Source organism: Microcaecilia unicolor, chromosome 3, assembly GCF_901765095.1.
Source record: "Microcaecilia unicolor chromosome 3, aMicUni1.1, whole genome shotgun sequence".
Lineage (NCBI taxonomy): Eukaryota > Metazoa > Chordata > Amphibia > Gymnophiona > Siphonopidae > Microcaecilia > Microcaecilia unicolor.
This window is the reverse complement of record NC_044033.1, coordinates 189,044,958-189,068,037: the sequence shown is the minus strand read 5'-3', so window position 1 is coordinate 189,068,037 and position 23,080 is coordinate 189,044,958. Positions and strand designations below refer to the sequence as shown.

Sequence of the window (23,080 nt, the reverse complement as noted above, 5' to 3'; positions counted from 1 at the left end):
CAGCTGGACCAGATGGCATACATCCAAGTGTACTCAAAGAACTCAAGCATGAAATGGCTGATCTGCTGTTAGTAATATGTAACCTGTCATTAAAATCGTCCGTAGTACCTGAAGGGTGGCCAATGTGATGCCGATTTTTAAAAAGGGTTCCAGGGATGATCTTGGAAATTATAGACCGGTAAGCCTGATGTTGGTATCAAGCAAAATAGTGTAAACTATTACAAAGAATAAAATTACAGAACATGTAGACAAACCTGATTTAATGGGACAGAGTCAGCATGGGTTCAGCTGAGGGAAGTCTTGCCTCACAAATTTGCTTAATTTCTTTGGAGGCATGAATAAACATGTGGATAAAGGTGAGCCGGTTGATGTAGTGTATCTAGATTTTCAGAAAGCTTTGTTATAAAGTTCCCCATGAGAGACTCCTGAGAAAATTAAAGAGTCATAGAATAGGAGGCAAGGTTCTGGTGTGGATTAGGAATTGGTTATTGGACAGAAAACAAAGGGTAGGGTTAAAATGGTCATTTCTCTCAATGGAGGAGATGTGAGCTGCCCCAGGCAGTGCCTGTGAGGGATGATGATTCTTCAGTAGCCTGTTGTGTCCCTGAGGCAGCCCACATCTCCCTTTGGCTCCAAGAGCCCCGGGCCAAACCAGCAAGCAGCCATGGTTCCTGCATTCCACTAACCAGTACTGGAGGTTGGTGTGGGGGAGAAGTAGATAGAGGAACTTTTGATGCTGCAGTTTGGGCATCCAGGTGGTGTTCAAATGGCAGTACCCAAAAAGTCATGTGTGCCCAAACTCACATAGCCCGACTGAACACATGGCATTGTACTGAACATACAAGCAGGGCCGGTCTTAGCAAGTGCGGGACCCTGTGCAGACCAATGTGGTAGGGCCCCATCCTAGCCCCGCCGTAGCCCCACCCCAGCTCCTCCCCATTGATAAGATTATTCCATTTTTAGAAATTTTTTTTATTTATGAAATTTCAAATAAAGACAAATGAAGCTAAACTTGTACAAAAAAACTGATTGAAATAATAAGCACAATGCTATCATGAAACCTCCCTTCCCCAGAAATTATTCAGTTCAAGTCCACTACAATTAGTAGTTCCAATTCTCACAACAAAGGAGAACCGGCATCTCGAGCTCGCTTTGTTTGACTCATAATATGCTCCTTATTTGCTGAAGGACATAAGGAAGGCAGGGTTACTTCTAATTTGTAACTAAACAGAAAATTTGATATAGTAGTCAATGTAAAATTAAATGTTTACCCAGCAGCATAAAAGCAAAAATAATATAGATATATGCAATAAAAATAAAAATGAAATGAAAAGATATACAATACAATAAAGTGATGTGTAAAATATAATGTACAATATAAAAGCATATAAACCACCAAGGTATTAAAATTGTTTTAAAATATATACCACAACTCTCTGACTCAAGATGACTCCAACTCTATAAAATAGTCACAATTAATACCTTATACACCAATATACCAGCCATACGGAAAATGCAGACCGTCAACAATATGAAGCTAGCAAGGGATCATAATATCACAATTCTCGTGTATTTATTTATTGCATTTGTATTCCACATTTTCCCACCTCTCTGCAGGCTCAATGTGGCTTACAATACATCATGAATGTTGGAAATATATAAGAGAATATACATTTAGTATTACATAAGGATATTGGGTAACATGATAATGATGAAACATGATAATGGTGTAGCAAGCAAATATTATAAGACCACAAAACACCCTTTTAGAGGTAGTGTGTCATGATTTAGGCTCTACGCCCTTTCTGATGTTTGGTGCCACCTTAGTAAGGCCAACATACAACCTCTCCACTGCAAAACACTATACACAAACTTGTGCAAAAACACACTCATAACCTTAACAAACCATAACAGCACTAATTCCAAGGACAGGACGAGCTACAACCTTACGCGTGGTGTGGAAAAGCAACTGTAATTACACCAGGCTCTAAAACACCAGTGCACAACCTAGTGAAAAACAAAACAAAACACAAAAAGGGCTGCAAATACTATATGCTAGCAGAATACTGCACCTTGATCACACCTGAAAAACACATGACAACAGATATGAAGGCAAAATACTGAACTGGAAAGTTACCTCAAGAAGTCAGACTCAGTATGCAGCAATACTACAAAAACTGAAACTTACATGAAAAATATCAGAGATGCACATTTCCAAAAACTGACATATTCCAATGAATAAATCCTGACTAAAATAGTTTTTTCTACCTTTGTTGTCTGATTATTTAGTTTTTCTATTCACTTTGGAGGCATGATCAGTGAGAGCGGAAGGATGAATGAAGTTAAGGGAGCACTGCAGCAAGGATGACTAAGGCTGTAATACAGGCTACTGGGGAGATGAGAGGCTTGGACATAAATATTGGGAAAGGATAACAGGATCTGGAGTGGGAGAGCACTAAGGGAGGAAGATAGATGGGGATGTGTGGCAGCACTAGTGAGAGAATGAATGATACTGGGAGGGTGGAGGGTAACTGAGGTGTAGTGTGGAGAACACCAGGTGAGACTTGGGGTGAACCCTGGGGAAGGATGAGGCATATGGGACCACTTAGGGGAGGATGAGTAAGGCTCAGAAGGAAGAATTAATAAAATTAAGGTGCATTGAAGAAGGGAGGTAAAAGATGATTAAAAAGGATATCTATGGGTAAAGGTGGGCAGGGACTGAAAGGGGAAGAAGGGGACTACTGTGGCTCACTGGAGGCAAGGGTGGGTGGGTGGGTCCCACAGGCAAAAAAAACCTTTGACAAAATGGTGGACTACAGGCAGCTGAAACATTTCACCACCACAGACAGAGACAGACAGTACTTTAATTTAAAAAGGTTCTTCCTAGAAAAAAAAAAGCTATCATCATACCTGACCTGTAACCTGGCTGGCTTGCTGCCTTAATGGATTGATTTGGCACAACTGTTGTAGCACAGAAAGACAGTACATCAAATCTCATCCCCTTTCATAGTGTTCTCTGCTTCAAACCCAATGCCCTTCTCTCCCATTCACACTGCCAGTGCCTGCACAACTCTCCACTCTGTCCTTCAAGGCAACATTTTCTCCCTCCAGTCCCCAGTCCAAATCCTGTTCAGCCCACTGCCAATCTCTGAATCTCACTCTCTCTTCTCTCCTCTGGTCTCCCTTTCTCCCTCCAATCGCTGTTCTGCCATCCCCAGCTAAGGCCACTTTTTCTCCCTTCCATTCTCCTCCTCAAGCCTCTAGTCCGTCCCTGAGTCCCTGCTGATCCGCTCACCCTCAGGTTTCTCCTCTCCCTGTCAATTCCTAGTGCCCATTTCCCCTCACCCTCACCCTCAAACCTTGGTTCCTTTTTTCTCTCCTGCCATCACATCTTTCTCCCCCACCCCTTCACAATTCCCTTTACCTCTTTACCAATCACCTGCTAACCCAAAGGTCCATCAAGTCTTTTTCTCCTCAAGCCCCAGCCATCTCCACTTTCCCTTTACTGCCTGCCTCTTCTTTCTAATATCCATCACAATCTCAAGTCGCCTACCAGCACTCCAACAGCAGCAGCAGCAGCAGCAGCCTTCTTCACTCAATCAGTAGATGGCGTCAGCGACGATGGCTCACCTCACCACCTCCAGCTTTTCCCGCTCAGTGACTACCGCCCTCGCGGTCCGGAAACAGGAAATACATCAGAACTTCAGAAGGCGGGACATTGAGCGGGAAGCTGGAGCCTGGAGGTGAGCCGTCTGTTTGTCCTAGTCGTCGTCGCTGTCAGGGGTGAGGCCGTCGCTGCCTGGGCTGGGCCTAGCTGGCTCGCATCGCTGATTCACTGCAGTTAGTCGCCGGGGTCTGGGGAGGCGAGGACTCTCGGGAGCTGACGGCGGGCCCAAGCCGGGGGTGGGCGCTGCGCCGGTGATGATGATTATGCGGTCGTCGAGGTGAGCAGCAGCGGTCCGGCAGAGGTCTGAGCAGAGGCACGAGTGAGGCAGAGTTGAGGCGCGCCGCAAGGCCCCCTTAGGCGCGGGGCCCTATGCGGCCGCCTCGGTCGCCTCTACTTAAGACCGGCCCTGCATACAAGGATCCCATGGGATGAGGTTTCAGTCACCAGAACTGCAGACAGCAAGCTCCTTTGACAAGAGAGTTCAGCTGCTTGAACTGCAGATGCAGGACCCCTGTAATAAAGGTTCTGCTTGGTCTCGAAGTACTGAGTCTGCTTTGTTTTTCATAAGACAACTCAAAGCTACAGAATCTTGAAACTTTTCACCACCCATAGGTGATTCTGTAGATTTAAAATCGACCAAAGCCCAGATGCATTAAGATCCCTGTCACGAAATGCCATGCCTAGCCACCCGCCTGGGGTTTCCCCGCAGCCACTTTGAGGGTCTATCCCCAGCACAGCTCAGTTCTGCCTGCACCTGCTGCTCATGCTCTACTCTTGCACCCTTCTCCCACCAACTGGGTCACAACCACCTCTGGGCGAATCTCCCGCTCTCAAATTATCCCCAGCGATTTCTAGGTTACTGGAGGCCATACTCCCAGTGGTCCCACAGTTTCCAGAAAGCACTCGCAGACCCAGCACACAAACCACCAGGATTCTTTATCAGTCCAAACAAGAATGGTGAACAAACGATTATGTTTATCCTCATAAAAATATTGAACAGTGGACAGAAAAAGTGCAATCAGCAAACAGTAACAAGTAACTGAAAAATGGATCAATTAGAAAACTAACTAAACATTTGTTTACTTTCTAAAAAGTACCTGGGAAGATCAGGACTTATAACTGTTTGTTTACTGAGCCTTACCAAAAAGATCCTGCTGTCTTTTCTTCCTGGCTAACGTTGGAGTAAAAGCCAGTACTCTCCAAAGGAAACAAGCTCCTGGGCCAATCACAGCCCAGGCAAGTTTTAAAAGTATATTACAGAATGCCTTTCCAAAAAGGCTTAAACAATGAAAAACAGCCTTGGTTCTACAGCAGCTTTGAAACAAACATGCACCACCTGCTGGTCAACTAGAGAAATACACTTCAAGAATAATTAAGGCTGTTTTACAGGCTTAAAAACACACTGTTCTTTCACAATCCATCCATATTTTCAAATCTGTAAAAATTATCGGTTTGGAAATACAGATGGATTCCCAAAGAGAATTGCATGCAAATGAGCTGCTTGCTGCTTTTGCGAATAGGGCTCATTTGCATGTGATGGGGGGAAACCAGTAGGCCAACTGAGCATGAGCAGAGCATCCAATTGATAAGTGTGGCTGCTCTGTGCATGCCACAGATGGCTTTCATATAGGCAGAACAAGCTGCGTGTATGAAAAAAGCCTTTTTTTGTTTGTTTGTTTTCCGCTCAGGCGCCTGAACACTGGTGCCTGCTGCTAGCCTGTGCCCCATTGGGAGAAAGTGATCTGAACAGCCGCCACCTTGCAAAAAAGTTTGGCTTTCTTTCAAGTTTCCCCTGATTCTGCCGAACTTTTTCCTGCTGAGCCCACGCAGATCTCACCCATCCCCATGTCCTCTCGCCCACTGCAGCAGTGGACCCCACTTTCTTTCTAGTACCTTCAGGGCTCAGGGAAGCTGCTGTTTTTTTTACGTTCTGTTATGCTAAATTCCTGAAGGATTACTTGAAGGTTTTGTGTCATGCTGTGGCTCAGCTGAGGTTAAAGGCCTTTTTTTCAGTGCTTTGTCTGCAGTAGGTGGGTTGAGGAAGTGGGGGAAAAAAAAAAAAAAAAGAAGAGCTGCACTGCAAGGGTCAGGATGATTCTGATAGGCTGAAATTCTTCCCTCCACCCCTTCCCTAAGAAGAGCTGCTCTGAGAGGGTCTGGATGATTCTGACAGGCTGAAATTCTTCCCTGAACTGTTCAGCTATGATTCTAGACAGTACCGACAGCTCCTGACCACCCATTAAAATTCCGACAGTAAAGACAGGGACTGCTTCTTGCATTGGGTCGGAAAACAGCTGTGCATCACTTTGCATGCACATAAGTATAGTAATTACCTCATTATAATAGCTCTGCATATAACTTTCGTTAGTTGCTACTGTGACAGGAAAATGGCTCAGAGAACCTTTTTGTGCATGTCTTGTTTCACTCCTTGCTCGCTAAACCGGCTCGAACTGGAATAAAAACCATGTTGCTGGCTCATTAGGTTTTGTGCATCTGGGCCTGAGTGAAGACAGTGCAAATCTATTACTATACTGCTGAAGGGGAAGGATAAATGGACAAACAGGAGTGCATTCTTGTACATGCCCAGAGAGCTTTCTGTGCGTTTCTTGGCTTTAGGAGACCAGATCTGGGATGGCATCATTAGGGGTGATAGGACTAGGGGAAGCTTCATAAAACTAGTAAGTAATAAATTTAAAACAAACCAGAGAAAGAAGTTACTCACTTGAAGCAGGTGTATTCCAAGGATAGCAAGACAGAAATCCTCAAGTATAGGTAACATCATCTTATTAAGCATGGTTCAGTGAGATACATTTCTAGTGTAGTGTTCCACACATTGGTGCTGTTGTACTGGATCAAGTCAGTTTTCTACACAACTAATTATTTGGCAAAAGTCAACTCCTAGGGAGGTAGGTGGATACTATGAAGACTTCTATCCTATTTCTTCTTGGAGGACACCTGCTACTGGTAACTTACTTTACTTTCTCCAAGGAACATAAGCGTTGCCATACTGGGACAGACCAAAGGTCCATCAAGCCCAGTACAGTGTTTCCAACAGTGTCTAATCCAGGTCACAAGTACCTGGAAAGATCACAAAAGAGAAACGGATTTTATGCTGCTTATCCTAGAAATAAGCAGTGGATTTTCCCAACATCTTAACAATGGCTTGTGAACTTTGCTTTTAGGTAATTAGCCATACCTTTTTTAAAACCCTGCTATGCTAACTGCTTTTACTACATTCTCTAGAAACAAATTCCAGAGTTTAATTATATGTTGAGTGACGAATGTTTTCTCTGATTTGTTTTAAATTTACTACTTAGTAGCATCATTGTGTGCCCCCTAGTCCTTGTATTTTTGGAACAGTAAACAAGTGATTCACGTCTACCTGTTCCACTCCACTCAGTATTTTATAGACCTCTATCATATCTTCCTTCAGCTGTCTCTTCTCCAAGCTGAAGAGCCCTAGCCTCTTTAGCTTTTCTTCATAGGAACGTCATCCCATCCCCTTTATAATTTTTGTCACCCTTCTCTGTAACTCTTCTAATTCTGCAATATCTTTTTTGAGATGCGGTGACCAGAATTGTACACAGTATTCAAGGAAAAGCATAACAACTAAGTACTCACATGAATGGGAATCCCTAGCTACCAGACTTTTAACAAAATGAAAGATAAAGATTTTAGACAGTACTGGGGAGGAGCTGGCTGTTTTGGTACATGTGAATACCAATGACATAAGAAAATGTGAGAGGGAGATATCTTGAGATAATCCAGTTGAAACCAGTATGAAAATATCATCTGCATAAGATAACAGTTTGATTCCATCCTCAAGTTTAACACTACCAAGTGAACTCATAAGTTATACAGTAGCGGAGATATAGGTGAACCCCGTGCAATGCCACAGGGTGGTTGCTATGAACTTGAAAACATTCCATCCTTCATAAAAGAGTACTGTCTATTTAATAAAAATGAACTAAACTACAGCAGCACCATAGCTATAAAACCTAAGTCAGATAACATTTCAATTAATTTATCGTGATTAACTGTATCAAGGTGGCAGATATATCAAATTGGAGCAAACACTATTTATTTAGTCATGCTTGTATCCCACAATTATCCAAAAATGAGTTTCGGTTCAATGTGGCTTACATTTTTTTTATATACCTTTACCTTTACTTAATATTTGATTTGCTTCAGGTGTCAATGACAATAGCAATGTCTCAGTACTAGGATATACTCTAAAAACATGCTGAGAGTCATTAAACAAGTTAGCTTTCTGCATAAATTCAGGTAATTGTGAACTCGCCACAAATTCTATTAATTTGGGGGGTGGGGGGGGGGAGATATAATAGTAATTGGTCTAAAATTAGTCACTTGAGCCAAATCTGCCCCAGCAAGTTTTAGAATAGGAGTCAGAACAAAACTTCCTAAAGATGATGAAAACCAGCCTTGATTCAGTGTTAAATTTACCCAATAAGCTAACCAATTAAAAAAAACTTAAGGGAGGGGTTTTCAGCAGAAAAGGACAGGAATCTAAAGAACAAGATGATAGTGCAAGCTTTCTGGTTTTATCTCCTGGACAGATATAGGTTTAAAAGAAGACCATTCTATGTCTACAGGTATATTAAATAAATTATCATGCAAATATTCCATACTATTAGAAGAACCAATTGTACTAACCAAATAATCAATTTTACAAGATAAACCACAAAGATCAAAACATGTGAAACTCCCACATATATCCAGAAATGTTAAAATGCTTTCTATTATATCACTATCATGTATTCTATTACCATGCAACCCAAAATCCTTCTGTAATACCAAATGTCTATTCTCTTCTCATTTCCACTATCCATGATGTATTGTAAGCCACATTGAGCCTGCAAAGAGGTGGGAAAATGTGGGCTATAAATAAATAAATAAATAAATAAATACTATCTTTAGATGAAAAATAAGTAGCTAAATCTACCGAAGGCTGAGAGGTAGATGTCTTAAATGACCGGAAAATTGGAATAACAACACTATTAATAATCTGAGCTAATTTCTTCAAATCAGGACAGTCAATTGCTATAAGTTCTGAATAATACGTTTGCTTAGCTAAATTCACCTTATACTTAAAAATTTTATAAGTTGATCACCATCTCTCACCCTCCATACTTTTAGATTTATGCCAAATTCTTTCAAGATGACATAAATCATTGGTATTTGTACTAGACAATATCTTGGGGTACCTGGTATACTTTATGAAGCTACTAGGAAGTACTTTATTCCAGAAGTCAGCCAAAAAATAGTTGTGGTAATATCAAATGACAATGAGAAAATGTTCTGACCAATACTGCTCGATACCACCAGTGCAGACAAGGAAGCAAAATCAAACCACTGAAAAACAATCTAACTAGAAATCTCTACAAGGGAAGAGAAAGCTTCAAGGAAGTGTAAAAGCCAGAAAATATTTTTAAGAAACAAAATATATTTCCATATAGCAGCAGAAAAACACAATATCAGCACAATAACCCATACACATGTGCAGTACACCATGCTGGAAACATCTTAAAATATCAGAGCTTTGCAATGATCCTTAATGGCCCAGGCTCCAAACAATGTCATCCATGTGTTATCCTGCTTGCCCTTGGAGAAAGAAATAGATCTGTTCTCTGGGATCCTGTTAGCTATTTGTGACCTGGCCATTACCAGAGACAGATGCTGGGCTTGATGGACTTTTGGACTGAAACAGCATAGCATTTCTTATGTACACCAGGCTCACCTGATCCAACTGTTTTTGGATTTTGCTTTGTTGCTCTGTAACCAGTTTCAGCTTTTCTGCATCTGCCTCAGGGAATTCTCGGCCTGCTTTTTTGGCAGTGCGCTGCTTTGCGCAGAGTGCTTTCCTGGACTTCCTGTGGACTCCAATTTCTTCCTCCAGCAACTTTAGCTGCATCTGCAATAACTGCTGAGTGTGAAACAGCCATTCCTCATACTGTCTCTGATCTGCTTCATCTGAAGTAGGAGATCGGACAAAAGAAAATTCAGCAAGCACTAAAAGAGGAGTACCTAAGGCTTCCTGCCATCCTTGAGGTGTATGTATTGGAGAATTGCAGCCTGTGCCAACACCCACATTTCATCAATTAAGAAACACTGTCATGACAAATTGCCCAGCTGAAAATCCCCCAGACTATTCGTTATGTATTACTGTCTTCACAATTAAACTATTGTGCTGTTTTCTGTTAATATGTGAACAATCTCAAACTCAATACATTTAAAAACACACTCACTCCCACCCCCCAAAAACCCTACACATTTTTACAATTAGTACTCTGAATAACTACTGAGGTTATCTTTCAAGGAGACATCTCCACTGCTGTGGATGTGTACAAATAGATGGTGTTTGCCTGTGTGATGCTGTCTCTGTCTATACTTCGGTGTTTTGAGGAGGGGGTGTGATGTAAATTCTATGATCTGATCTGTTACAGCTGTGAAACACTTACTGATAACACCTTGAGCAAATGTTGGAGGGTTTGGGCGTGACTGGGATGAATCTGTGCCATTCTTCTCCTGAAAGAGAATTGAATAGTTGCTCAGAGACTACACAGAGCTAGAATGTTCCATCATTCATGGTTTCAAGAGTCATGCAGTTTCTGGTTAAGCAATAAGATGTGTAGGGAAAGTGGATTACAAATCTAAACTATAGCAGTTCAGTATCATAACTTACCATCCCTGGGACAAAAAACAACAACAAAAAAAAATTATTAGGCAATTGCTTCCTCACGTTCAATAACACAGACCCTATAGTAACAAAATAAAGGAGGACTGCCCTTTGATTCTATCATCTGCAAGAGAACCATGGTTCCTTAGATCAGGGCTATCTGGCTTTTATTACCATGACTTATGAGGGAATGGTTTTCTTTTCTCAACAGTTATGACAGCTATTTTCCCAGTTCTCTCTCTCTGGTCCTAATTTTGGGCATACCATCACAGTAATAAACCTTACTCCTAAAGCTAGGGTATGTGTAGTATGATCTGAATCTCTAAAATTTTATGCTAACACTCTAAAGGCAGCATTTATCTGCAGGAGTCAGCTTAATTGTAGTTAATCCTCTTAAATTTTTCATTAACTTCTGTGGTGTATTTTCTGTGCAGTGGGTCCATGAAGTACTTCACCATTGCCTATATCTGCATCAAGAATAGTATCTCTATCTGTAGGTTCTGTACTATTATTACCATCTCTAGTCCACATGCATAAGCTGTGGGTAGGCACCTTTTTATCCTGGATGACATATAGCCAGTACATATTCGTCCTTGAATACAATGGAGTCACCATGTGAAAATAGTCAGCAAGAATTTGGAAAAATAACTTATTCCCTCCCCCCTCATAGATACATAGCAATTCACTAGCTTTGCTGCTCCTGAACTTTGTGTTGTACCACTGATGACCTCCCTCTCACCTGTGTACTACCAGCAGAGATGTGGTTCTGGGCTTCATTTGTCCCCGGAGCACCTGTCAAGCGCTGGGCCAGCAAGGATACCTGCTGCCTTTAAGCACAAAAAACAAAAAAATAAGTTAAGTAACAGGGGCAGAGTATCATCACCATTATAGCCTCACAAGTATGAATGTATCATACTTTTTTTTGACAGCCCTGCGTTAAAAGCAAGGATTTTCAGTGGCAGCTTCCAGAACAGATAGTACATTCTGCAATACAATTACATTCTAGAACAACAGTTCTCAACAAGTGTCTTGTGACACAGTAGAGTCACCAAACATTTAGCATAAAAAGCAAACCTGTACAAACACTTGTAGCTGCAGGCTCAACAAAGTGCAGAAGGCAAGTCAAGTACTTGAAATTCCATCAGTGACCACTGTTACTGCTAGCCCATGCTGGAAATGTTGCGAGTCTGTTGTCCTCCTCAACCCTCAGCAATCACCACCACTGCATTCTGCACTGCTATTGCTATCACTGGGTTGGAATTGTTTTATCTTGCTCATTCCCCTGTCACTGCAATCCCCGGTGCCAATTTGCTCCCGCACTGCCCCTCTGGCTGTGATCACTGCCATTGCTGGCTGCAGAAGGGACACACCTGACAACCCCTCTGCTCGCCTTCTGCAAACTCTGATCATTGTACAGACAGGATGAGTCTTAAAAGTGGGTGAGGGGATGGATTCTGAAAGGGAAAAGAAGAAATAAGTTTGGGGGTTTTTTTGAGGGGGGAGGGGTATGAGATAAAAGGAATAAGGTGTAAGATAAAAAGGATAAGCTTGGAGCAGTGGTGCTGATGGAGAACACCAGGGGTAGTAAGTGCCCCCTCCAAAACATATGGATTTAAGGATTGCAATTAGGTAGCAAAATGGGTATAAGAAGAGGAATTCAAGATTAGGTGAGACTCAAGAAGTGGGTGTGGGGACTTAGTGATTGAATGAGTACTTGGGAATGGCAGAGAGGACAAGACACCTGATGAGCAATACAGGAAAGCATAGTTCTGTGAAAGAGTGAGTAAGGTGGAAATGGAGGAGAAGGGAAGAAGGTATGGAAGGTAAATAGGGGGTAATAGACAGAACAAAGGGCTGGAGATCAGGGAAGAGATAAATGTCAGAAAGCAGCTGGGGCTCACAAGGGGATGAAAGGCAGAAGAAAAGGGAGTAGGCAGTCAATACAGCAAGTATGAAATGAGATCAAATGAAAGGAGGAAACAAGAACATAAGAATTACCATATTGGGACCGACCCATCAAACCCAGTACCTTGTTTCCAACAGTGACCAACTGAGGTCATAAGTACCTGGCAAGATCCCAAAAGAGTAAAACTGCTATCCCCAGAATAAGCAGTGGATTTTCTCTTAATTGCTTATGGACTTATCTTTTAGGAACGTGTCCAAACCTTTTTTAAACCCTGCTAAGATAACTGTTTTTACCACATTCTCTGGCAATGAATTCCAGAGTTTAATTGTACATTGAGTAAAGAAACATTTTCTCCAATTTGTTTTAAATTTACTACTTAGTAGCTTCACTGCCTGCTTCCTAGTTCTTGTATTTTCTTTCTTTTCAAGGTAATCAATAGAAATAAAACAAAATAAAACATGAAAAAGAAAATAAGATGATATCTTTTTTATTGGACATAACTTAGTACATGTCTTGATTAGCTTTCGAAGGTTGCCCTTCTTCGTCAGATCGGAAATAAGAAAATCTTGGTAGATGACAGTATATATAAGAGAGACATCAAAGCATTTCAGTGACAATCTAACAGGGTGGGGATGGAGGTGGATGGGTGTGACAGGGGGATATGCATGGAGACAGGAGAGTGACAAACAAAGCAGTACAGTTTACAATTTTATGGCTTACAATGGGCTAGAAAGCCCAGATCTCTGTTAAGTCCTGTCTGGTGGGTGTCAAGATATTTAATCATTCTGACTTCAAAGGTCTTACGTTCCTGTATTGTTTTAAAGTTACCTTTCAGGATTCTTACTATGAAATCACTAGTAGTGCTCTTTGTAAAGTGTTGTCCCACAGGCGTGGCATCCTGGCTGGCAATGGCGTTTTTCATGTGATGTCTATGTAAGTTAAATCTTGTTTTTAGCATCTGGCTTGTTTCTCAATATAGCATCCTTGGCCACATTTTTTTACACTGGATGATGTATACCACATTGGAAGATGAGCATGTGAAGGATTCCTTTATGTTGAATGTTTTTCCTTTGCACCAATAGCCACCAGAGGATAGACCTCTCTCCTGACTGGGTGAAAGGGAACCGGTAAAATTTTACATCTCAAAACTGGTCCCTAGCTAAAGAACCTTGACCTGTCAATTTCAGGCAATCCACTGGAAGATGAGGGACTTTGTACTCACTGAGACTCTCAAACAACTTTAAGTTGCTCCCTAAATAACAATGAACCTTTGAATGGGAACTTGTTCAACTTGCATTCAGAAGCCGCATTGGCTGATCATGTCAAAAGCCAAAGGAACCTCCTACCAGCTATGCTCAGGGCCATGGATTTTGCTGATGCTCTAGGCAAATCATAGAGAGCATTTGCATGGAAGGCCAAACCCATCTCAAGTTTCGCCACTTCATGATCCACTAAAGCGAAATCATGATGTCCCGTCCAAAACTTTTTCCACCAAACAAAAACAAGCTTTAGCCATCAGACTGCCACAGATTGCCGCCTGAACTGCCAGAGCAGTGACATCAACACTTCTTCATCAGTGTCCATCCTGTGATCCTGAGGATCCTTAAGTGCAGTACCTCCATCCACCGGAACGGTCATCATTTTTAGTGACCACTGAGACTATGGCATCCACAGCAGAAGGCTTCAAGGAATCTCTATCCTGCTCTGGATTCACCTTACAGGGCTCAAGCGCACAGAGCTCATCTTAAAAATTCAAGGTCTAGGATACTACGGTAATCAGCTCCTGCAATTCCTCTGTGTGAAGCACCTGAACCACCAAGGAATCCTACCCTGGAGGCAAATCCACCATCTGAGTGTCTTCTCCTTGTTCCTATCCCAGCTCCATATCTTCCACATCTAGATCCTGGTCTAGATCCCCCAGGAAAAGCACTGGCTCCAAAAACTGGGCCTCAATGTCTCTGTCTCCTTCCTCTCACTATAGCCTCTATCTCTTAGTTTACAAGGGAAGAGCTGTTACAACTATAGCCTGCCCCTTGATTTCCTGAGGTAAAAGGCCCTCTACATGGAGAGAATTCCAGGGGAAATCCCAACCCAGCTCTGTCCCTCTACAGCAAGACCTATAGGATCCAGGCACAGAGGCTGACTGCCTGACATAGAGGGAGACAAAATGGTGGCAGTTGTCTTCAAAACTGTAACCGTCCCTGCCGCAGAAACCACCAAACTGCCACCTGCATCAGACTCCACAGGCCCCATGCACTGCCAGCTCAAATGCACCTGCTGTTGCCAAAACTTACATGTGCCTAACAAGCCTAAACCCCAGCGCTGACAAGAAGCGCATCTGTGGACCTCTGCCATGCTTATAACCACTTCAGCACACAGAGACTGCTAAAGAGGAAAAAAAACATCTCCACCCTCGCACCTGACAGGAGCTCCAGAAGACAAAGCACTGTGAGGAGAAGCCGTTTTTTTGTCCTATGCTATGGCTGTCCCTTGCGGCTCTCTAGGCTCCCATCCACCCAAGGGGCCAAGGCACAAATACTTCTTTCAAATGCTGCCCTAGAGGATATGGAGGTAGACTAAAGGGGGGGGGGGGGGGGGGGAATTGGCTACCTGAGTGTAGCATCCCCGGGGCAATAGGAGACTCCCTCAGGTCTTAGTCCCCCAAAACAGCAGGCCAAACTAAAAGCAGAGCAGGGATCAAAGCAGCAAAGCCAAAAATAAGGCAGAAATCCTTTGACTCCCCCCACTTCTTTTTTTAATCTAAAGAGAAGAAGGTCAGCCCCAGAGGGAAACCAACCTAGACCCTCCAGATAACCAAGGCTGCACAAACTTGCTATATCTACCACCTGCTGGAGACTGAGAAATGTTGGCTTCTCGAGGGTCTGCTCAGCATATATATAGTCTCACTCAGGATTCAGAACTACTACTGGAGTGAGAACTACTACTTCCTGCTGGTAGGCGTGCATAACCAATCAGCCTTCTCTGGGTTGGTCTGGAGAGATGCTAAAGAAAAATATGTTAAAAAGCAGCAGTACCAGTACAGACCCAGGGGAACCTTACTATTTACCCATCTCCATTAAGACTGACCATTTAACCCTACAATATTTTCTATCTTTTAACCAGTTCTTAATCCGCAATGGACACTGCCTCCTATCCCATGACTTTCTAATTTCCACAGGAGTCGTTCATGAAGTACATTGTCAAATGCTTTCTGAAAATCAAAATACACAATACCAACTGACTCACCTTTGTCCACTGAGGATAACATGGGTTGACTGAAGAGGAATGAGAGTGGGAGATGGAAGCTATTTTGTAGTAAGAGCTGTGAAAAAGGAGATCGAGGACTGGAGAATAAGATGGGGAAAGGAGATGTTAACTCTAGCTATGAGTGGAGAGAGGCATAGAAGAATGAAACAGAGAAAAGAAAGATATAAGAGAAAGGTAAATGCCAGACACATATATAGGTAAGGAGATGAAAAGAAGTGGTGTCTCCAGACAGAAATATTAGGGGTGGCAAGGGGGGGGGGGGGGCAGCAAGCTATGTATGGAGGGGGCAAGCCAAAGTGACATTTCTGCACATCATGCCCTTCACGTCACATTCTCCCCCTCCCCTCTTCACCCCCATTTTTAAATTAGAAAAAAATAGGACACAATGGCCTTATATGCATAAAGAAACCTTCTTCCTCCAGTAGTTTCAGCTACCAGATAAAACCACCATTATAACTGATAACAACATTCATGTCAGGCTCACCCAGTGGAGGTGTGAGCTCTTGTGCCCGATGGAGGAGGATTCCTCACCGAGCTGTCGGCCAACCCCGAGTTCTCCGTGTCCCCCTCCGTTCCTCAGGGGTTGAGCCCCCAGGTGCGGGAAGCAAACAGCAGAGAGAACTGAGTCCAGAACAAAGTCCACGGGGCACGGCCAAGCAACGGCAGAAGCAGGACCAGGAGCCAACAGAGGTCAGTACTGGGCAGCAAGCAGTAGCAGATCCAGGAACAGGCAAAGGTCAATACCGGGCAGCAAGCAGTAGCAGATCCAGGAACAGGCAAAGGTCAATACCAGGCAGCAAACAGTAGCAGATCCAGGAACAGGCAAAAGTCAATACCAGGCAGCAAACAGAAGTAGATCCAGAAGCACTGCAACTACCCAGGAAACAGAGTAGAAGCCGAAGCATGGGAGGACTGGAGGCAGGGCTTTAAATAGGACAGGAATTAGGCCCAAACATGCAAAGCTATCTTCAAGGTGGCTGCCCCCACCAGAGACGTCAAGCCCAAATATGGACTTCCTTCCTGTGGCTGCCCAGCTCCAAGATGGCCGCCCCAACCTAAGACGCCCACCTCTAAGATGGCTGCCCTATCCTGGAGATGCCCACATCCAAGATGGCCACCATCTCCTCAGATGCCCATACCTTGCGCAAGCAGGGAACATGACAATTCAATAGATTCTTCTGTGTGGTGTGAAGTCTGGATACTCTACAGAAACTCAATATAAACTCTGCATCTCTAGTTCTGTATCACAAACTCCATGTTCTCCCAACAATGGAGCTATCCCTCTTACAACACAAGAAAGATTGTGATCACCACCTCAGAAGCAGCAGATGCTCCTTCCACCGCCAGATGGGTTTTTATTTGTGTGGTTACTCTACAGGATATGGAGACCACTAGACTTGAGCATTTTTATTCTGGGTGCCAAGGGCCTGCTTTTTAAATAGGGCCAGACATTTTTCAAAATAACACAAAACCTTGAAAAAGACAAATTCAAAACCTACATAGCAAACTTACCAAACCATAGGAGCTCTAATCCACCTATGAAATGTCAGTGCTATAAATATTACACTGGGCCCTAGAGCACCAATACACCTACTACTGGGAAACTAGAAGCTGGACTGTTACAAATTCTTACACACATACCACATACTAGCGGAATCCTTAGCCTCAGTCACATATGCAGAACAGAGATAGATCCACATCACAGAGGACCACAAAAACTTAAATGGAGAGCCCCCCCCCTCCCCCCCGAAAGCCAGACTCTATAATCAGGGCAAGACTGGTAAAAGAAACAAATGCATTTTGTCCTGTACGCTGCTAGATTCTATTTAGTAAACAGAAAAACAGGAAAGATATACATTTCTCAAAGCAGACACATCGCAATTCTTAAAAAATATTCAAAAATAGTTTTGTGTTTGTTTTTTTTTACAGTTGTTGTCTTTTATTTATCTGTTTGGGCTGGACCCAATCTCTTTTTCCACTTTCCTTGTGTCAGTTTTCTCTCAAATTATTTTCCAGGTTTGCCTTTCCATTTTTTTCTCTCTCCTCTTGTCTTTTTTTTGTTGTTGAAAATATCTTTAGTGACGTACAGAATATTCACAGAAAACACACAACAAAATGGTATAACTCTAAAGCACAATGCAAAAGAGAAATAGAACTTAACAGCAGCAGAAACAATATAACCCATCGGGATATCAGCTGAATATCCTGTACCTTTTCTAATTACCCATCCCCCCCATCCCCACACCAAGGTTTCCCAACGTCCCTGAGAACAAAGCAGCATAATGTTGCCAGAGTGAATGGTATGCTTGGATACATCAACTTCTGGGTGTACTGAAACCACTCCTGCTCCCAACGAGCCACCTGAAGAATACCTGCATGCCAGTGCCGCAGAGGCAGCGGGCTTTCTGCAACCTGAGCTAAAATGGTTTTCTTGGCCAACACTAACGCCAAGCTGATTAGACCTGATAATCATGAACCCCTTGTCCATTCAATGCAGCCCCATCCCCACCACTCAGTAGAACTCAAGAGAGAGATTCGTCACTCGTTCCAAAGATGCAATTACACCAACCCAAAAATCCTGCAAATGCACACATTCCAGAAACTGATGAACAAGGGTACCCACTTAACAATGGCACCTTGTACAAGTGTCATCCTTCCACAAGCCCATTTGTTTCTCTCTAGACCTTGTAATGTACGTCCTATGCAACAAATTAAACTGCATCTCACGTAGATCAGCATTGGGTGTGACCTTAAAAGCCATTACAAAACGAGCAGCCAGCTCCTCTTTGGAGAGGTCCTCTCCCAGCTGCAGAGCCCACCAAGAGGCCAAGTGAGCAAAAGAGAGAGAGGAGCGCTGTTCCCATCCTATGGCATCCCAGGATGTGAGTTTGTTGCATGAACAGGTAAATTGACAGAAAAGCTTATCCAGCAAGGTGAAAACGTCCACGGCACCCGAGTAAGTGAGGGAAGCACAATAGTGCCACAACTGAAGGAAGGCCAAAAAATTAGAGCGGGATCTGCAAATGAAGAAAAAACAGCACCCTCTAGATAGTTGCCTAATATTCCACTCAGACACAAAAATGAGACCTACCTTGTCCTGCCTGAAAATTTTGATTATTAACCACTTCCAAAAAAGGGAAGGTACCTGAAGCACCCCCCCCCCCCCCCCCCAAGGCAAGATTGCCACCTCACCCACACCTGGCAGAGGAGGCAAAGCAAAAGGGGCAACCCCCTGTGCGGAGGCAAATGCAGTAGGTTAAAAACCGAATATTAGGGCACATACCTATAAACCCCGGTGTGCAGCTCATGAATGCACCTGAGCAGAACCGCCACATTATATAGGCGCAGATCAGGTAAATTGAGCCCACCCCACACCTGGGCACAAATAACTTTAGTGTAGCCAATCCGCACCCTGTGACCTCTACAAATAAAAAGAGCTCACAATCCCCTTGTAAAAAGCCTCCTCTTTCTTGGATATCCAAAGGGGCAGCATCTACAAGGGATAACACACTTTGGGAGCATCACCATTTTAACCAAGGCCACCCGTCCTAACAAAGAAAGTGGCAGATCCTGCCAATAGCGACAGATCGCCTCTATGGCCGCAAATTTATCCAAAATTTTTGCGATATACTGCCATGTTTCTTTAGAGAAAACCCCCCAAATATTTCAAGGTACCAGAGGACCAAGACAGAGGGAAGGTCAACAACTGCTGACATATACATGGGGATGAGATGGGCAAAGCCTTTGACTTTTCAAAATTAATTTTTAACCCAGAAAAAGAGCCAAACTGCAAAATGAGAGAAACCAACCTGGGCACTGTTCAGTGGCCCCCACTAGAAGACTCCGTATCTCAGGAGATTGTCGAATTTCGGAAAGGATTCGAAAGAGAGTACAAATAGCATAGGTGAAAGGGGGCAGGCCCTGCCTTGTGACATGTTCCAAACTAAACTCTGGAGTAAATGCGCCGTTAATCATAATTTGGGCCACTGGATTGCTATAAAGTGCCCGCCACCCCTCCCCCTAAAAACTCACCCAGGATGCCAAATAGAGGGAGGACCCAGAAAAGGTAGTCCCAGAGGATCTTGTCAAACACCTTTTCTACGTCCAAACTAGTTATAATTGCATCGCCTGGTCCATCGGCCCCAGACCTGCAAGGCCACCAAAGCTCACAGATATTGGTGGAGGTATACCAGCCTGGTACACCAAATTGGGCAACACCCTCCCCAGACTCTGGACCATGATGTTAGCAAACAACTTAATATCCTGATTTAAAATCAAAATAGGACAATATGATCCAAGCAGCTCTGTATCCCTACCTGGTTTGGGTAGCACCACAATATGAGCATGAGTGAACCTGCCCTCCACCTTCCCAGTAGTGCAAAGGTGGTGACACATCCTGAAAGGGGGTGCAATTTTCCCATCCAAAATTTTCTGCCCTGTGGCCATCACGGACCGGAGCCTTTACCAATTTGAGATGTTTAATAGCTTGGGAGATCTCCAGGGCCGCAATAGAAGAGTTTAAAGGCATCCCTTTGAATCTGGATCAACCGAGACAAACCCAAGGAACTAAAAAAAAGAATCCTACTGTGTATAATCACTGCCTCCCCCATCAGAGAGCCTTGTAAAAATCTACAAAGGCCTCCTGCACCTCTCGCATAGCACTAACTGGTTGCCCCGCCAGGATACGAACCTGCTTCGCCCACCCCCTTTGCCATACCAATGCAGACAGCAACTTCCTGGCCTTACTAGCCCAGCGATGAAGGCTGTACTTATACAAATGAATGTCTTGAGCAGCCCTACTAAAAGGTCATTGATCTGCCTGCAAAGGTCATTATATTCTCGTCGCAATCTAGCATCCCTAGACAAAATATGACCACCACGCACCCTCTGCAGTTGTGCAGTTTATGATAACAACTGTCCCGGTCCTTATGTATACATGCTATATAGGCCAAAATTTTCCCTCTCAATACCACTTTATTCACTTCCCAGTAAGTTATAGGATCAAACTCCCCAGGGCATTGTCTAGTAAATAATGATCCCAAGCCTGATGCAGGAAGGCTCTAAACTGAGGATGCAAATACAAAGTAGGATTCATATCAGGGGCATAGCCAGATCTCGGCGGGGGGGGGGGGGGGGGGGGGGGGGGTCCAGAGCCAGAGGTGGGGGGAGCACAGTTTAGCCCGCTGACTCGCCTGCCACTTTGAACACGCCGACCCCCCCCCCCCTCATTGACCCTCCTCTGTTGCCGCCAGGTACCTTTGCTGGCAGGGGTCCCCAACCCCTGCCAGCCGAAGTCTTCTTCAGCACTGGTCGACTCCGGCACCTTTGCTGCTGATCTGTTTCTGACGTCCTGACTCCTGCGTGCACGTCCTGTATGTAGCCCCGTGCAGGACGTGCATGCAGGAGTCAGGAGTTAGAAACAGATCATCAGCAAAGGCGCCGGAGTTGACCGGGGCTGAAGAAGACTTCGGCTGTCGGGGGTTGGGGACCCCCGCCAGTAAAGATACCTGGCAGCGGCGGTGGCGACGGGGAGGGTCGGCAGCGGGAGGGGGGTCCACAGTAGAGGGGGCCAGGGCTTAATCTGTGGGGGCCCCACCTAGCTACGCCCCTGATTCATATGCCACACATCTGCATTATCCCCAGGGTGCCATCTAATATCCATCCACATTAAGCAATGATCAGAAGCAGCCCCATCCTTAATGCAAGCAACTGTTGCCTGGGAAAGAAAAAAAGGTGCCAAAAGTACACAGTCCAGTCAAGCATGCACCCTGTGCATATGAGAGAAAAAAAAAAGGATAGTCGTGGTCCCCTGGGTGGAGTACATGCCAGATAACCAGCAGCCCAAGCTCGCGCAATAAAAGGCTGACTCCCTTACCCTCCCAATCAGAGGCTCGCTTCTTCGGAGGGCAAGAATCTATCAAAGGATCAATCATCCCCCCCAACAATAAGCTGGTACCCTCCCAGTGACAGAACAGTGTGTTTTAAGTCTTTAATGTATTGGGTATTTCCTGAAGTATATTTCTCTAGTTTGGCCAGCAGGTGGTGCACATTTGTTTTGAAGCTGCTGCAGAACCAAGGCTGTTCTCTTGTTTAAGCCTTTTGGAAAGGCAGTCTGCCGTATACATTCAAACTTGACTGGGCTCTGATTAGCCCTTGAGCTCTTTTTATTTGGATTGTACTATTTTTTTCCCTAGTCTTAGCCAGAAAGAAAAAAAAGAGAGCTCTTAGAGGAGGCTCAGTGAATTATATCTTCTGATCGTCCCAGGTACTTTTTAGAAAGTAAAACAAATGTTTTAGTGTTATAATTGATCCATATTTCAGTTACCTGTTATTGTTTGCTGGTTGCACATTTTTTTTTGTTCATTGTTAATTTTTACGACAATAAACAAGTTTCAGTTTATTGCCTCTGTCAGGACTGATAAAGAATCCTGGTGGTTTGTCTGTTGAGTCTGTGGGTGTTTTCTGGGAACTATAGGACCACTGGGAGTGTGGCCTCCAGTAATCTAGAAATCACTGGGGATAATCTGAGAGCGGAAGACTCGCTTAAAGGTGGTTGGGACCCAGTCGGTGGGAGGAGGGTGCTAGTGTAGAGCACAAGCAGCAGGTGGACCTGAGCTGTACTGGGGTAGACCCTCTAAGTGGCCGCGGGGTAACCCTAGGCGGGTGGCTAGGCGTTTCGTGACAGACACCAACTGCGATAGCAAATGAGAGAAAAAAGGATGTGAATATATGATGGGAATATATACCGAACACAACGCCACATGGACCCCCACGAGCTCCCCCAAGCAAATCACATCCAACCTTCGGGATCTTGCAGAAGCTTATGCAGCTTCACATGTTTTTTTATGAATCAGAATGGACACACCCCTCTGTCTCCCATTAAAGGAGGAAAAGGCCAACTCACCACCCAAGTGTGAGGCAACTTCAAATGCTCCATATTGGAAAGATGGGTCCCTGCAAGAACAGGACATCTACTTGCATTCTGGAACAGTAGGATAAGACTTTTGTTTGCTTAATAGGGGAATGGATTCCAATTACATTCAGAGATGCATATCTCAGACTACCCATTAATCAATAGGCCAGACCAGGTATGGACTGACAGTGCTCTGGGCCCCACAAGCAGTAAGGGTAATTGAATCCCTCCCAGGGCACTGCCTACACCCCCCTTCCACACACTGCCACCCCCTTCCGCACCCCACACACTAGTGCACCCTCCCCTGGTCCTACTTTGAAGGACCCTGGTGGTCTAGTGGCCTCAGCAGGGGCAGGAAAGATCCCCCCCTTCCTGCCTGCTGCTGCTGCTACTCTGCCTGAAGCCACCGTGTTTTCAAAATGGCTGCCAAGACTTCCTGCAGTAGTCTTGCGGGTCTCAGCAGTATCGCGAGACTGCCACAGGGAAGTCTCAGCAGCCATTGTGAAAATGCAGCAGTGCCAGGCACAGTAGCAGCAGCAGGAAGGAAAGAGTGGGGAATCTATCCTGCCCCTGAAGAGACCACTAGACCATCAGGGTCCTTTAAGGTGGGACCCGGGGGGAGGGGGGCTG

The 23,080-nt window shown here is 44.2% G+C and overlaps 1 protein-coding gene across 1 annotated transcript in view; it reads right to left on the bottom strand.

The window, feature by feature from the left end:
- The window catches only part of KMT2D (lysine methyltransferase 2D), a 591,638-nt gene that overhangs the window by 134,478 nt on the left and 434,080 nt on the right, over positions 1-23,080 (bottom strand). Inside the window, exons 36-38 of the mRNA XM_030196818.1 lie at positions 11,104-11,191; positions 10,147-10,213; positions 9,426-9,658 (exon numbers count right to left, since the gene is read on the bottom strand). Of these exons, the coding sequence (XP_030052678.1) occupies positions 9,426-9,658; positions 10,147-10,213; positions 11,104-11,191 (388 nt within the window). The remainder of the gene's footprint in view (positions 1-9,425; positions 9,659-10,146; positions 10,214-11,103; positions 11,192-23,080) is intronic.